Source organism: Mytilus galloprovincialis, chromosome 8 (genome assembly GCF_965363235.1).
Source record: "Mytilus galloprovincialis chromosome 8, xbMytGall1.hap1.1, whole genome shotgun sequence".
NCBI classification, from domain to species: Eukaryota; Metazoa; Mollusca; class Bivalvia; order Mytilida; family Mytilidae; genus Mytilus; species Mytilus galloprovincialis.
The window spans coordinates 67,809,633-67,823,728 of record NC_134845.1 but is presented as its reverse complement, the minus strand read 5'-3'; the positions used below and the strand labels follow the sequence as shown (position 1 = coordinate 67,823,728).

The window sequence follows — 14,096 nt, the reverse complement described above, 5'->3', positions numbered from 1 at the left end:
GGTGTTATTTTTGGGAACAGTCGATATGCTTGTCGCCCTTACCTGCTTACTCCATATACCAATCCAACAGTGAGACACCAGCAAAGGTTCAACGGATGCCATGCCAGTACTAGATCCGTTATAGAGAGGACTTTTGGTATTTTGAAAAGACGGTTTCATGTCCTCAATTCTGATGTATATTTATATTAAATACAGATTTGACATTGCAATTCATACATAAATAAAGAGCAAAATCCATGAAATGGTCACACCAAATTACTGAGAGATGTTTGTTAAACGTCCGTGAGACAGCAACCCGAATATATAAATTTGGAAAAAAAACCGCCTTGATCAACAAAAGGCTGTCCTTAAGGATTTTTGTCAAGTGTTGTAAATTTGTCTTCAAATTAGAACTTTGAATATGCATTTGGTATCACCGCCATCAATTTTATAGAACAGTTATCTAAGTGCAAAAAATGAACTATAATGTCAAAAGATTGAATGAAGGTATTTTAAATGACTATATTGCATATTATCTATATATCAAGACATATAAAATAGGATATTTCTGCATGCATGATGTCACGGACGGACGGATGGATAAGTCTTTCAGTGCTATTTTACAATATTGACTAAAGAATCAACGAATAGAATAAATAAATTATTTAATAAACAAACAAAAAAAAAACAATTAAGAAGAAAAAAAACATCAAATTATTCTAAACATTAAAGTCAAAATAAATAGTTCAACAGCTTCAGTAGTTTGTATATTATCCAGATTACTTCCCTTTGTATCGTTATGACGGTTATGTTATCGTGCACGACAGTTCCACTATAATATGTAGATATGTTGTTTGATGAATTATGTATGATTGCGTTCAATCCATATGACCACTCCTTAACACCGCAGCATTATATTACTCTGGTGCAGGCTGGAACCTAGCAATAATATAATTGTACAAAATCTTTAGTACGATTATCAATTTAGATATGCATTTTACCTGCACGTTCATGCAACATAAACATGAACTCTATAATCTCACGTTCATAAAATGAACATATATATTCTATTAATTTACGTAGATAAATACGCACATTGTATATGCAGCAAAATGTGTCATACTGTAATAAATATCATAATTTGCATGATAGTTTCACGTACATCAGGAAATTCGGAACCTTGTACACATAAATATCACATACATTCAATTTGTACCCGTAATTAACAATCGTGTTCTTGTTCACTAGTAAAACCGCAAATATCTGAATATAAAACATGGTTTTCATATCTTTAAATCCTTTTACAAAGCATTATAAATTAAACAATTTACACAATGGAAAATTGTCTGCAGAAGTCTGAAAGTTTCGGAAATTTGATAAACAAAAGTGAGACACAGAAAAGTAATAATATATGTAAGAATAAAACACTTACCTCGGAATTGATGCACTATATACAGTAGAACCATTGTAGGTTAAATTTAGCTATCAAATATGAAAATGCTCTAACGAGTGTGGCATCCTTCCACACGAAAATCCCAAGCAGAAATAAAATGACAACGTGTCCAAAGAACTCATCTGACCACTGTTTAAAAATAGCCGAACCTGTCCGAAGAACTCGATTGACCACTTTTTAAAAATAGTCAACAGGTGTGTAAATAGGCTAAGCCTAATCAGTGTGCGTTTAAACACAGGTGAAAATTGTAATACTATTTAAACCTCGAAAATCTATACAAAACCGATTACTCTGATCTTTCTTCTTCACAATCACAAATGGACTTGAATAAGGACTATCTGATCGCTCAATGATATCCATTTCTATCATCTTATCGACTTCCTTATTTACCGTGTCTAGCATATCATATGGTATGGGATAAGGTTTAAATCGAACACGATCATCAGAAGTCAACTTGATATCGTGCTGTAGTACATTTGCCCTACCTGGAATATCTGTCAACACGTGTGAGAACTTATCTAGTAAACACTGTACCTTAACTGTTTCATTTGCTTTTAAAGCTTCGTTGATATGAACATCTCGTAATGTCTCCTTAGCAACTGCAACAGGCGTTTCGATTAACTCACTTTCGTAATTGTTCACATCGTCTGTATCTTCATTTTCGAGATCTATAACTGATACTGTAGCAACAAAACTTACCTTGTGATCTGGTGCACTAACGCACACGTTAGTTTGCTCACGTTCAACATACAGTTTCAACATGTTGACATGAAACATTTTAAGTTTACCTCTCATATCAATTCTGTAATCAAGATCACTTATCTTTTCTACTATAGAGAATGGTCCTTTCCAATGCATCAGCAACTTATTTGCTTTAGTAGGTAGTAGCACCAATACTTTTTGACCTACCTTCATCTTTCTTGAACGTGACTTTCTGTTATATATACGTGACTGTTTACGTGAAGCTTTCTCTAAGTTTTGTTTAACCAATTCACAAGTCGATTCCAATCTTTCTCGTAAATTGATAACATACTCGTATGTGGACCTCACTTCAGGATCAGTAATTTCTCTAGTCCACAATTCTTTAAGAATTGTCATTGGACCTCTGACTGGCCAACCATATACCAATTCAAATGGGGAAAATAAAACACTCTCCTGAGGTACTTCTCTGTAGGCAAATAATGCTGGTCCTAAATACTTATCCCAATCTCGCGGACGCTCTGCACATAGTCGTTTCAACATCATCTTCATCGTACCATTAAACCTTTCAACGAGTCCGTTACACATAGGATGATACGGTGTAGTAGTAAGCTGCCGAAGAGAAATCAGTCTACTCACCTCAGACATTAAATTGGAAGTAAATTGTGCGCCCATATCTGTCAACATCTCTCTTGGAAAACCTACCCTACAAAATATATCAATCAATGCTTCCGCTACCCTTTCTGTCTCTATAGATGGTAACGCTACTCCTTCTGGATACCTTGTAGCGTAATCAACAAGAGTTAGTATATAACGATTTCCTTTATCAGTTACTGGTACTAAAGGTCCAACTATATCTACAGCTACTCTGCGAAAAGGTACATCTATGATAGGGGTTTTACCCAAAGGTGCTCTCACTTGCTTACCTTTTGGTACAGTGCGTTGGCAAATATCACAGGACTGGCAATACCGCTTGACATCGGATTCAACTCCTGGCCAGTAAAACTCTGATAATACACGATATACTGTACGTCGTGTAGCCATATGTCCAGCCATCAATGACTCGTGTGCTAATTTCATGACATCGCTTCTATAAACTTCAGGAACGACCAACTGACGGAATAACTTACCATTTTCTACTTTTGGTGACATAAATTCTCTATACACAAGTTTCTTCTTCACTTTGTAATTTACTTTTGTACCATTGGTCTTCTCAAAGTTTCTGCCTTCAGCAACATACTGTCTAAGCTTCGACAAACTTGCATCAGACTGCTGTTCATTCTCAATGTCCTCTAGACTAACATCCTTAATACTTCCTGGAACTTTTAATTTCGGATATGGATTATCTCTATTCTTTGCTTGCTGTCGAGTTACTACACTTACCGACGGAGGTATATCGGGATCATAAGGCTCCCTAGCACCATCTATGTTTCCTATAATAACATCATACAATGGTTGTTCCATACACCATGCTTTTACTTCACCTTGATAATAAGGACTGTCTATAGTAATTATAGCTATAGGTACTTTAACACTCGATCCATCAGCTAATACGCATGTCTGATAATCATCTAGAAAACAATCTATACTTACAAGACTTTTCTTTATAACGACTCCATTACATTCTGTATCGCGAAGTACTGTCACAACACGGTTACCTAACTTACCTTTAGCTACAGGCATTTTGATTGGTTTCTTTTCACACTGTTCAGGTATTGTAAGACTACTAACCTGTGTAGTAATAATGCTATCAGTTAGAGTAATAACATTACCGCAAATAGGAGTTTCCTTTACTCGTGAACCACTATTCTGTATATTACCAACTTTGTTTTTTAATAATGGACAGTTCGATATCAAGTGATCTGATTTGTTGCACTTAAAGCACTTTCTATCAAATCTGTTTCCACCACCATAACCTCCTGTATGTCTATTTCTATCTCTGTCACTTTCCTTTGGCGGTTCTTGGTTCCGTGCATTGTTGGGTTTTTGAGACGGCTGTGGCTTACCTTTTTGAGTCTGATTTGTAAGTGATACTATATTTACTCGCCTTGCCTCCTTAAATTGATCAGCATACCGAGTCATATCATCTATGGACTTTGGTACTCTCTCTTTCAGAAATAACATTACCTCGTTATTACATATGTGTAAAAACTGATCTCTTAACATAAGATCATAAAGTCCATCAAACGTCTTCAAAACATTAGACATATCAATCCACCTACTAAAATAACTACCCAAACGAACAGAAAACTGTTGAAACGTTTCACCAAACTCTGGACGACAAGATCTAAACTTCTGCTTAAAACCATCTTCAGTCATGTTATACCTCTTCAACAAACATGTCTTAAGAGCATCATAATCTAATGCTTGGTCTGATGGCAGCAAAGCGTACACATTTAATGCATTACCTTTAAGAAGTGCACTCAAATGAGAAGCCCATATTGATTTGTCCCATTTTTGCGATATAGCATACCTTTCATAACGACGCAAATATGCATCCATATCATCAGTACCTTCCTCAAAAGGAGGTAGTTTAGGTACCTTTGAGGGGTTAACATTACCTTTTTCTTCCCTGTGTTTTTCAGTTTCAAATAAACGAGTATTATCTAGCCTTTTCAATTCCAATTCATGTTCTAATCTTACCTTTTCAACTTCCCATTCTTCCTTCTCTCTTTCTCTTTCAAAACGTCTATCATCGCGTTGTTTCGCCTGTTGTGACTCAATGAACCTAATTAAATCTTCATTGGCTAACCCCAATGACTCACCATACTGTCGTAACTCTTTTAGACTCTCCATGATTGATTCCTGCTAATATGACTTGCTATGTAACAATAAACTAGACCAAGGACAATGCTAAATATATCACATATCTATATCACGTAACACTACGCTTTAGTATCACAGTTGACCATAGCCTGGTCCACAAGTGTCAATCGCAACACAAAATAAACAATAGCCTTAGTCTAAATTTACTCTAAATAACAATACCTACATTAAATCTACTGTTTGTACTTGCAGCGTGCAACAACACCGAGGCAATGTAGTGTAGAAATTTACAAATTCTGAGGTTCCAGACTATCAGGATTCTGTCGACATTACAGTTTCTGAAAAATACAATAGTAAGCTTTACTACACGTTATAAATGTATATTCAATGTATAAAAAAAACCAATAATCTTCTATAGAAAATATAAATTTAACTTCAAAATGTATAAGAAAAAAAACACTTCAGACTTATCCCACTTCTGACACCAATTGTCACGGACGGACGGATGGATAAGTCTGTCAGTGCTATTTTACAATATTGACTAAAGAATCAACGATTAGAATTAATAAATTATTTAATAAACAAACAAAAAAAAAAACAATTAAGAAGAAAATATACATCAAATTATTCTAAACATTAAAGTTCAAATAAATAGTTCAACAGCTTCAGTAGTTTGTATATCCAGATTACTTCCCTTTGTATCGTTATGACGGTTATGGTATCGTTATGACGGTTATGGTATCGTGCACGACAGTTTCACTATAATATGTAGATATGTTGTTTAATGAATTATGTATGAATGCGTTCAATCCATATGACCACTCCTTAACACCGCAGCATTGTATTACTCTAGTGCAGGCTGGAACCTCGGAATTGATGCACTAATACAGTAGAACCATTGTAGGTTAAATTTAGCTATCAAAATGAAAATGCTCTAACGAGTGTGGCATCCTTCCACACGAAAATCCCAAGCAGAAAAAAAATTACAACGTGTCCAAAGAACTCATCTGACCACTGTTTAAAAATAGCCAAACCTGTCCGAAGAACTCGATTGACCACTATTTAAAAATAGTCAACAGGTGTGTAAATAGGCTAAGCCTAATCAGTGTGCGTTTAAACACAGGTGAACCAAACTTAGGCCAAACGTACATATATACATAAAAGCGTATGTTAAAACTATGTATAAAATAAACTGTGAAAAAAGGCGTCCTGCGCAAAGACTGCAAGTGCAATTCTCTGATCATTACGACAATTTCGAAATCATTATCTATATACAAGTTTAACTGAATAAATATGTGAATTACTCTATAAAATTCATCTGGATCGTGACACTCATTTTAGAAATGTTTGTTTACGTTTCCTTGTTGAGATGATTTTCGGTTTTAGAATCGTGTACTTTCCCGTAAAATGCTTATATTCTGACGTCATCCTTCTATGACGTCGGGTAGCTCATTCATAAAAAAACATATGACGTGGGAGTATGATCGGAACAGCCCAAACAATATATTCATATTTTACCACGGGTGTGTACTCAAGCGTTTTAAGGACGTCATGTTAGAATTAAGAGTTATTCTAAGTTTTAAAGAGTTATTTTGGATAAATAGTAACAAACAATGATTTGGTGCATTTTTCGGACCCATTAGATTCTGGAAACACTTTACGGCCGATACCGCGGAAAAAGATGTCCTGTAGCAAAAAGTTGCCAAAGATGATATCAAATCCCTAGACACAAAATTTTCTAAAGCAGCGGTTGCGGCGAAAGTAACAAAATGTAAAACATTGTTAAGAATTATTTAAGATCTGACCAAAATTGATCTTACAGCACAAATAATTCGAAGAAGATGGTGTATGAGTGCCATGGGACAACTCTCCATCCAAGTCACAGTTTGTAAAAGTAAAACATTACAGATGAAAGTACAGTCTTCAGCACCGGGCATTAGCTCACGCAGAACTGCAAGCTATAAAGAGCTCCAGTATGTATGACGTCAACTGGACGATCTTAAGCAAATCGTACTCTAGCCTTCAATTTATTTCCTTGACACATACACTTAACTTAAGCATTGTTTTTACTGTCTATGATTTTATCGTATACATGACATGAGTCGGCAAAGGTAATATTGTATGGAATATTGTAGTATTATTTCATTCTTGAATTGTAAATTCTTTTGATATGCACAAGTTCTTGATTTGAAACTTGTTTATTTTTCTTGAGAAATGTAACTTCTCATTGGGGGACATTGTTTAATCTACGACTACTTTTAAACTAAAAGAAGCTCTGCAGACCTTGTGTTTCTAGTTCTATGTGTTAACAATCTAAATTCTCTAACATTGTAGACTAGTACATGATTTAAACACAAACAATTTGCTTATCTTGTATTGCTTGAAGTTGCTTATTCTTTATGCGATTTCTATGTTGTGTCATGTGTGCTATTGTTTGTCTGTTTGTCTTTTTTGTTTTTAACCATGGCGTTATCAGTTTATTTTCGATTTATAAGTTTGACTGTCCCTATGGTATCTTTCGTCCCTCTTTTAGTCTGTTTACATTTTCTGTTTATCTTCTATAGGGGTTTTTCATAAAAATATGGTGAACTTATTTTAGATTTTTGTTAATGTTGACCGTATTTCCGATAAACAAATACTATTGATATGTTTTAGTTTTCAAGATAAAAGTAAAAAACGCAACAAAAAAAAAGAAGTCATTAAAGTGTCATCAGATGATTTTAGCATTTATGTAATCTTACTTGCAGATTTTCTCTTGCTGTTCATATTTTTGTAAACCATACTATATATTGATAATTTTAAGTATGAATGACAAAACGCAAAAAAAGATAAAAGTAACAATTGGAGTCAATGACGATTTCGGCAATTATTGAATCATTTGAAATCATTGATGTTTTTCACTATCTATCAGCGTTTTCAAAATGATAGACGAAAACTTAAAATAGGTAAAAAGTGTCTTTAAAGTTTAAAACGTCCAAAAAGGAGTCGACTGACAATGTTGGTCATTTGACTATTTTTGTTAATCTAGTCTTGCTGATCCTATTTGGTTTTCAAACAGTCAAATTCTATTTGCTATATTTTACAAGATGATAAGCAAAACGCAGAACATTTGATAAAAATTGTCACTGAAGGATTATAAGTCATATAAATAATAGACTGACGATTTTGGCATTTAATCCATTTGTATATCTTGTCTTGTTGACCATTTTTTGCTAATTTAAAATTTCTGTCTCTCTTTAAAACCTTACAAGACAATAGGCTAAACGTAAAACTCGATATACATTTTCATTCAATTACTGGTAATAACTGAAATGAATAATCGACTGACAATTTTGAAATTTTGGCATTTAATTCATTTGTAGATTTTGTATCGCTGATAATTTCTGCTATATGACGTTTCTGTCCCTCTTATTTAGCTTTTAAAATAAAAGGTAGAAATGAGTAACATTTATAGAATTATAATAAGAAAAAAGGAGACATCTTCGACAATTTCTGCTTGACAGATTTTTTGTAGCAGTTTACAAAGTAATCGACAAAATTTGCGTTCTACACTTAGTTCATTTTTTATTCATGTGGGGATTATTGGTTTAAAAAAAAAAAAATAACCCCAAATTTATACTTTTGCCAAGTTTGGTTGAATTTGACTTTAATGTTTCAGAGGATGTAAACGGCGATGCCGATGAGGACAGACGTACAAGTAAATTCTCGGTGCTTTTAGTGATGTCAAAAAAGCAAAATGGGCAAGGGTTGAGGTTATGGCAATTGAACGACATCCGTGTTTATCTCAGAATACATAAAGCATGTTAAGGTTAAAAACTCGTGTGTCTTTGTTCTGCCCGTCATAGTTATCGAAATGATTCGTTAATTTCTGATGGTTTTCCTTTCCGCTTTATTTGTTTGCTTTTATATAAATAACTTTTAGTGGATAGTTTCGTATCCGTTTATGTTGCACAACCAAATCTAGTATATTAAGAATCAAAAGACCATTTAAGTCAATTGCAAGGTTCATATTCATATTAAATTGAACACAGATATTGATTGATGTGGGCCGGTTTGTCGTTAACTGTTGATATTGGTTATACAAAATGTACAAAAAAATATATTTAGATATGAATTAAAAATAGTATTGATGACTGTCAACAACGTTTCAAACGTTATCGCATAACAATTTTTTTTTAGATTACCTTGATACGTCATATCCGCAACTGATCAAATTTCCTTTTTTAAGCGCTTTATTTAGTTATGCATTCTTTTGGTTAGGTCAGTTCAAATATTATGTATGCCAATTAAAACGTCAACGTTTACTAACCCCTTAAAACAATTTCCGACAAGTTTTAATTTGATTATGTGTTTATTCATATGTGTTTGTAGGAGATATTTTCAGAACTATTCACCTGAATATATAAGGATATGCTTGATTCATATCACCTTTTTTTTAAAAAACAAATAACGTTTTCAGACTGTCAACGGGGTAGTATAAACAGTCTGTGAAATGGCTAATATAGGAATTCTATAATGAAAAGCAATATGCAGAACCAACAATGTCACGAACAGAGTCACCAACAGCTCTATTGTATTGGTCTGAACACAAAAAAAAAGTAAAATCACAAAAATACCAAACTCTGAGGAAAATTCAATAGGAAAGGCCCTAATCACATGGCAAAATCAAAATACAAAGCACACAAAAAACGAATGGACAACAACTGTCGTATTCTTGACTTGGTACAGGCTATTTCAATAGCATTTCTTTAAATATTGTTTTTATGCGTTTTATATCTGCTTTAATCCCAGACACATTTACATGCAAATGTTCCAGTCAGGATCTTTATCAGAAGTTAAGAAATGTCATATCGTAATTATTCAGAGAAATGTGGGGGTTTAGCATATTTTTGGATTATTTCTTTTACAATGTTTTTAAAACATTTACATTTTTGATAATTTTTACATTAATATAGTGTAACGGTATCGCTAAATAAATTATTTCACGCAATAATAAATATCTTAATTAAGATAAGATTCACGGACAAAACTTGCAAAACATACAGAAGTCAAATCTCGCAAACCGATGTTGAACCAACACTCGGAAACTGAAATGCTTTTAAGTAATCTGGAAATATTGTTTGAAGACAATTGCATAATAAATATAATAAGCACTGTGATCAAAACTTTATTTTTAATTTGTTATACTTTAAAAAGTGTTATTCAAATCAAATCAATATTCCTTGACATTGAACCATATGATTTCGCAAAAATATAGTTGATGTACTCTCAAAATGCCAATGATTTCTATTACAATCATTATTCTGTCCCACAATACCAATTCTATCAAATATAATGCAATGCCAATCCCCCAATTTTTTTTTTTTTAAATGGACTACGATCATCTTATACACATCAAGTATTTTTGCAAATGTTTTTTTATTTATATAGCGAAAACAAATACCTTTTCAAGTTAAATCATCAGTTAAAAAATAGTTAATTAAAGTTTTTACCAATTTTAAAATAATGCACGCATTAGAAGTACAAAAAAAAACAAAATTGAGTAATTTCCCCTCCTGATTTATACAGTGTATATTTCGTGATAAATCGAGGACTATGATCATTCCTTCTGTTGTCACTGTTATATCAAAAGGTTCAAAGTCAAGGAAAGAGGACCATTCGTATTTCCATTTTTATCGTATCTCCTTGTTCCAAACACACCACCTTTCCTGTCTTGCTTTTATAGCTATCAGGATCAATGACGCATATTGTATCGTCATAATTTGTAACTATTCTGATAGGACAGTTAAACATATTTTCTTTCGTAATTCGATTATTTTCGTATGTTTTAATGACTTGTTTTTCTGTGTTAAATACATTAACTTTTGCAGTTGTGTCACAATTATAAGCGTAATTTGAATTTGAGATGCCAACAAAAATTTCGTTTTTTCTATTAACATGGACACCATATATATTAAACATCTTCAAAGATGAAAAACAATGAAAGGTTTCCACTTGACCCTCTAAGTTATATAATTTTAGTTCATTTGTTTTTATCGAGAAAATGATACTGCCATTTTCCATTAGAGCCATATCATAAACTTTTACATTGTGTACCTTTTCAACTAAGATATTATTGTTTTCACTATAAAGCAGGGCGTGATCCTTTTTTATGTGTACTATGTTTGACACATCGTTTACGTTAGCTTTGAAAGACTTGACTAGTTCATATTCCGGACCTCGATATCACCAAAGCAGTTTTGCAAAGTAGACCTTACATCTTTATCATTACTTAAAAATTTTGCTTATTGCATTTTGGTTTGGTAACCTTGATTTCTGTCCTCCAGTTTCAGTACAAAGTAACCGCTGGCAGCAAGAGTATCTAAAACCTGATAAGATTGCAAGGTTTCAGATATAGTTGTTTTTAGTCTCTCTATGCTTTTTCTGTGATCTCTAACATATTTTGCTCTATTAGTAATAACTTCTTAAGATGCATCCCGTTGCATCTGAGCTTTTAATAAGAGATCTTTGCAATAGTTTTTTTCAAAATTGTAACCAATTCACTCTCCCTTTGAAAAGTTGCCTTTTCTGTCTTTTTATACTGAATTTTTCCGTCGTTAAAAATTTCTCTGATTTGACTCTCTTCCTCTTTGCATTTGTCAATTTCAATTTCTGCTTGCATCTTCGCATCTGTAAGATCTGTTATTTGTTCGTTATACAAATCCTCTATTTCACATAGCTTATGGTTTCTATGTAAATTATCTATAATACAAGTGTTCTGAGTACATTAGTACTGCGATTGTGGTTGATTGTTAACAATTTCGTCTCCATGGTTTGCGGCCTCTGAATTAGTGTTCCAGATCGTGAAATTAGGGAGCCTTGATAGTAGAGCACCGATATTGCTAATGGTTCGATTACAAAGCAAAATAAAATTTCTTCAAATCTTGGAATATAACCAGCTGTACCATTTTACTTAATATGTTATCATTTAGCTCAAGTATATATTATATACTTTACAATTGTATCTATATCTCAAGGTTGTAGCGAGTAGCACGCCTACATAGGGTCTTTGTTATCTGTAAAAGCGATGTGATATAATTAACTAGGGCTAATATTCGGACAAATGTGAGGGACAACATCAAATAAATTAAGTTCGTTGTCCGTTTGTGTATTGCACGATCATTTTCTGAACAAGAACTCTCGCTATAGCCTTAAAACAAGACACGTTTATTTACACCTTATTCAATGGCATTATTTTTTGTAATTATCATTAGTAGTGTTATAATGAATTGTACTTGATAGATAACTTAAAGTATTAAAGGATATATTGGGTTGTACACCTATTTTGATTTTTTTTAATTAAAGGCAATAGAATATTATTTCTTTGTATTCGTACGAACGTAAAATAGATACCTTTAAAAAAGATTTAATCGATACAAACAAAGAAACTCAAGGTCAAGATAAAAATAGCTTAACTTATTATGATATTTATAGCCCATGTCGCCTTAACGATAAGTAAACACAAAGTAAAAATATTCATTCAGTCACAAGCATGTAAGTATAATTGCTTGCATGTACGTTAGTGGTGTTTTAAGAAAGATATTTTATCTTGACAATTCGGTAATGAACAGATAAATTTGTCAGATGTTTTTGTTTTTCGTTTCTGTTTTTCTTCGAATGTAAAAATATTAAAATATATCGAAAGCAACTTAAAATAATGAAACACCATCATGGTTACTTCGTATAATACAAGGGAAAGAGTTATTGATTAAAGCTAATGAAGGGCATATTTCTTTCATGGAATGTATTCATGTTATTTATAATACCACCCGTATACTAATTCAGCAATCTTCAGTCAGAGTGGTGATGTTAAATCCAATGTCACGTGTACAAATGGTGTAGATATTACCGTGCTTTAAGCTAGGTTCACACTGCCGATCAGACCAACTCGATCAATCCTGATCAAGATAAATTAAGCGATCGGGAGACTGGTCTGACTCAATCGACATGCATGTTCGGGGTGGTCTACATTGGTTGTCATCGGTCTGACTTTCTACCCTAGAGTTTTTGACATGTCAAAAAATTCGAGTGAGGATCGAGAAGCCAGTCACTTGAGAAGAGATCGATAATTTATCTAGTAGCGTTCGAGTTGATCGGGAAAGGATCGTGTAAAAATCGAGTTTGGTCGGAATTCAAATAGTTAACGGATCAATATTCGAATATTTGGTATCTTTGCTCGACTTATATCCGACCATTTCCCGATCAACGCCAACCAGTTCGATTTGTGGTCCAGATTAACTCAACCAATGCCCGATCGCTTCATAATCACTGCGATTTCTTTATTTTTTTCATCGCAGACCAGCTCGACCAAGAACCTATCTATACGCGTCCACACTCGACCACTCTTCGATCTCTACTCGGCCATACACGATTTAAAAAAAAAATGTATGTAGCTCTGATTAACTCTCATAACTTTGCTTCTTCAAAATAAAATTGTCACTATTAAGTTTTTAACTTTACACAATTGCCTCCATATACAGTATACCTCAGTACTTTTAACTAATTAAGCCTTAATTAGTTTTTAAGAACATCCATACTATATTTTACCTGCTTAATATGCTATTTTTGTTGGACTGTCAGTATTTTTGGTAGTAGTATGTCCAAATATTTTTGTAGTATAAAAATAAATAGATGTGGTATAATTGCCAATGAGACAACTCTCCACAGGAAACCAAATGACACAGAAGTTAAGAAATATATGTCACCGTAGCGTCAAATGTTTACAAACACTTTTTTCGTACGTTTTTTGACGCAAATTTATTTTAAAAAAATGAGACGAAAGACAATTGATTTTTATTTGCATTCGTCACACAGTGATAAACATATGTCAATAGTTTCAGAAAAGGTATCCTCCAGGGAATTGAAATTCTAATTTTGGACAAATTTTTTGCAAAACATGTGACATCTTTACCCCTTTTTGCAATATTTCTAGTAAAACAAGCACGTTGTTGTCATGGATACACCAAAAAGAAATATATGGAACCATTCAACTACTGGATATCAGATCTGTGGAAAATACTGATAACATACATATGCACATATATGACACAAACAGTAGGGTTTAATTTATAAGGAAGCAAAAAAAAAGGGGATGGTAAAATATATGTATATTGCTACATGTGCTATCAAACATCAGTACTTATCGAGTGACAAATCCGAT

At 33.1% G+C, this 14,096-nt stretch overlaps 1 protein-coding gene across 1 annotated transcript; it reads right to left on the bottom strand.

The window, feature by feature from the left end:
• Nucleotides 1-1,660: 1,660 nt before the first annotated feature.
• LOC143043761 (uncharacterized) lies at nt 1,661-4,489 on the bottom strand. Its single transcript, XM_076215941.1, has one exon. It carries the CDS (start codon nt 4,448-4,450, stop codon nt 1,661-1,663), a length of 2,790 nt encoding a protein of 929 aa, XP_076072056.1. The 5' UTR covers nt 4,451-4,489.
• Between the last annotated feature and the right edge of the window lie 9,607 nt (nt 4,490-14,096).

Excerpts from the sequence above, each read along its gene's own strand:
- LOC143043761 (XM_076215941.1), bottom strand. The coding sequence starts at position 4,450 with ATGACTGAAGATGGTTTTAAGCAGAAGTTTAGATCTTGTCGTCCAGAG.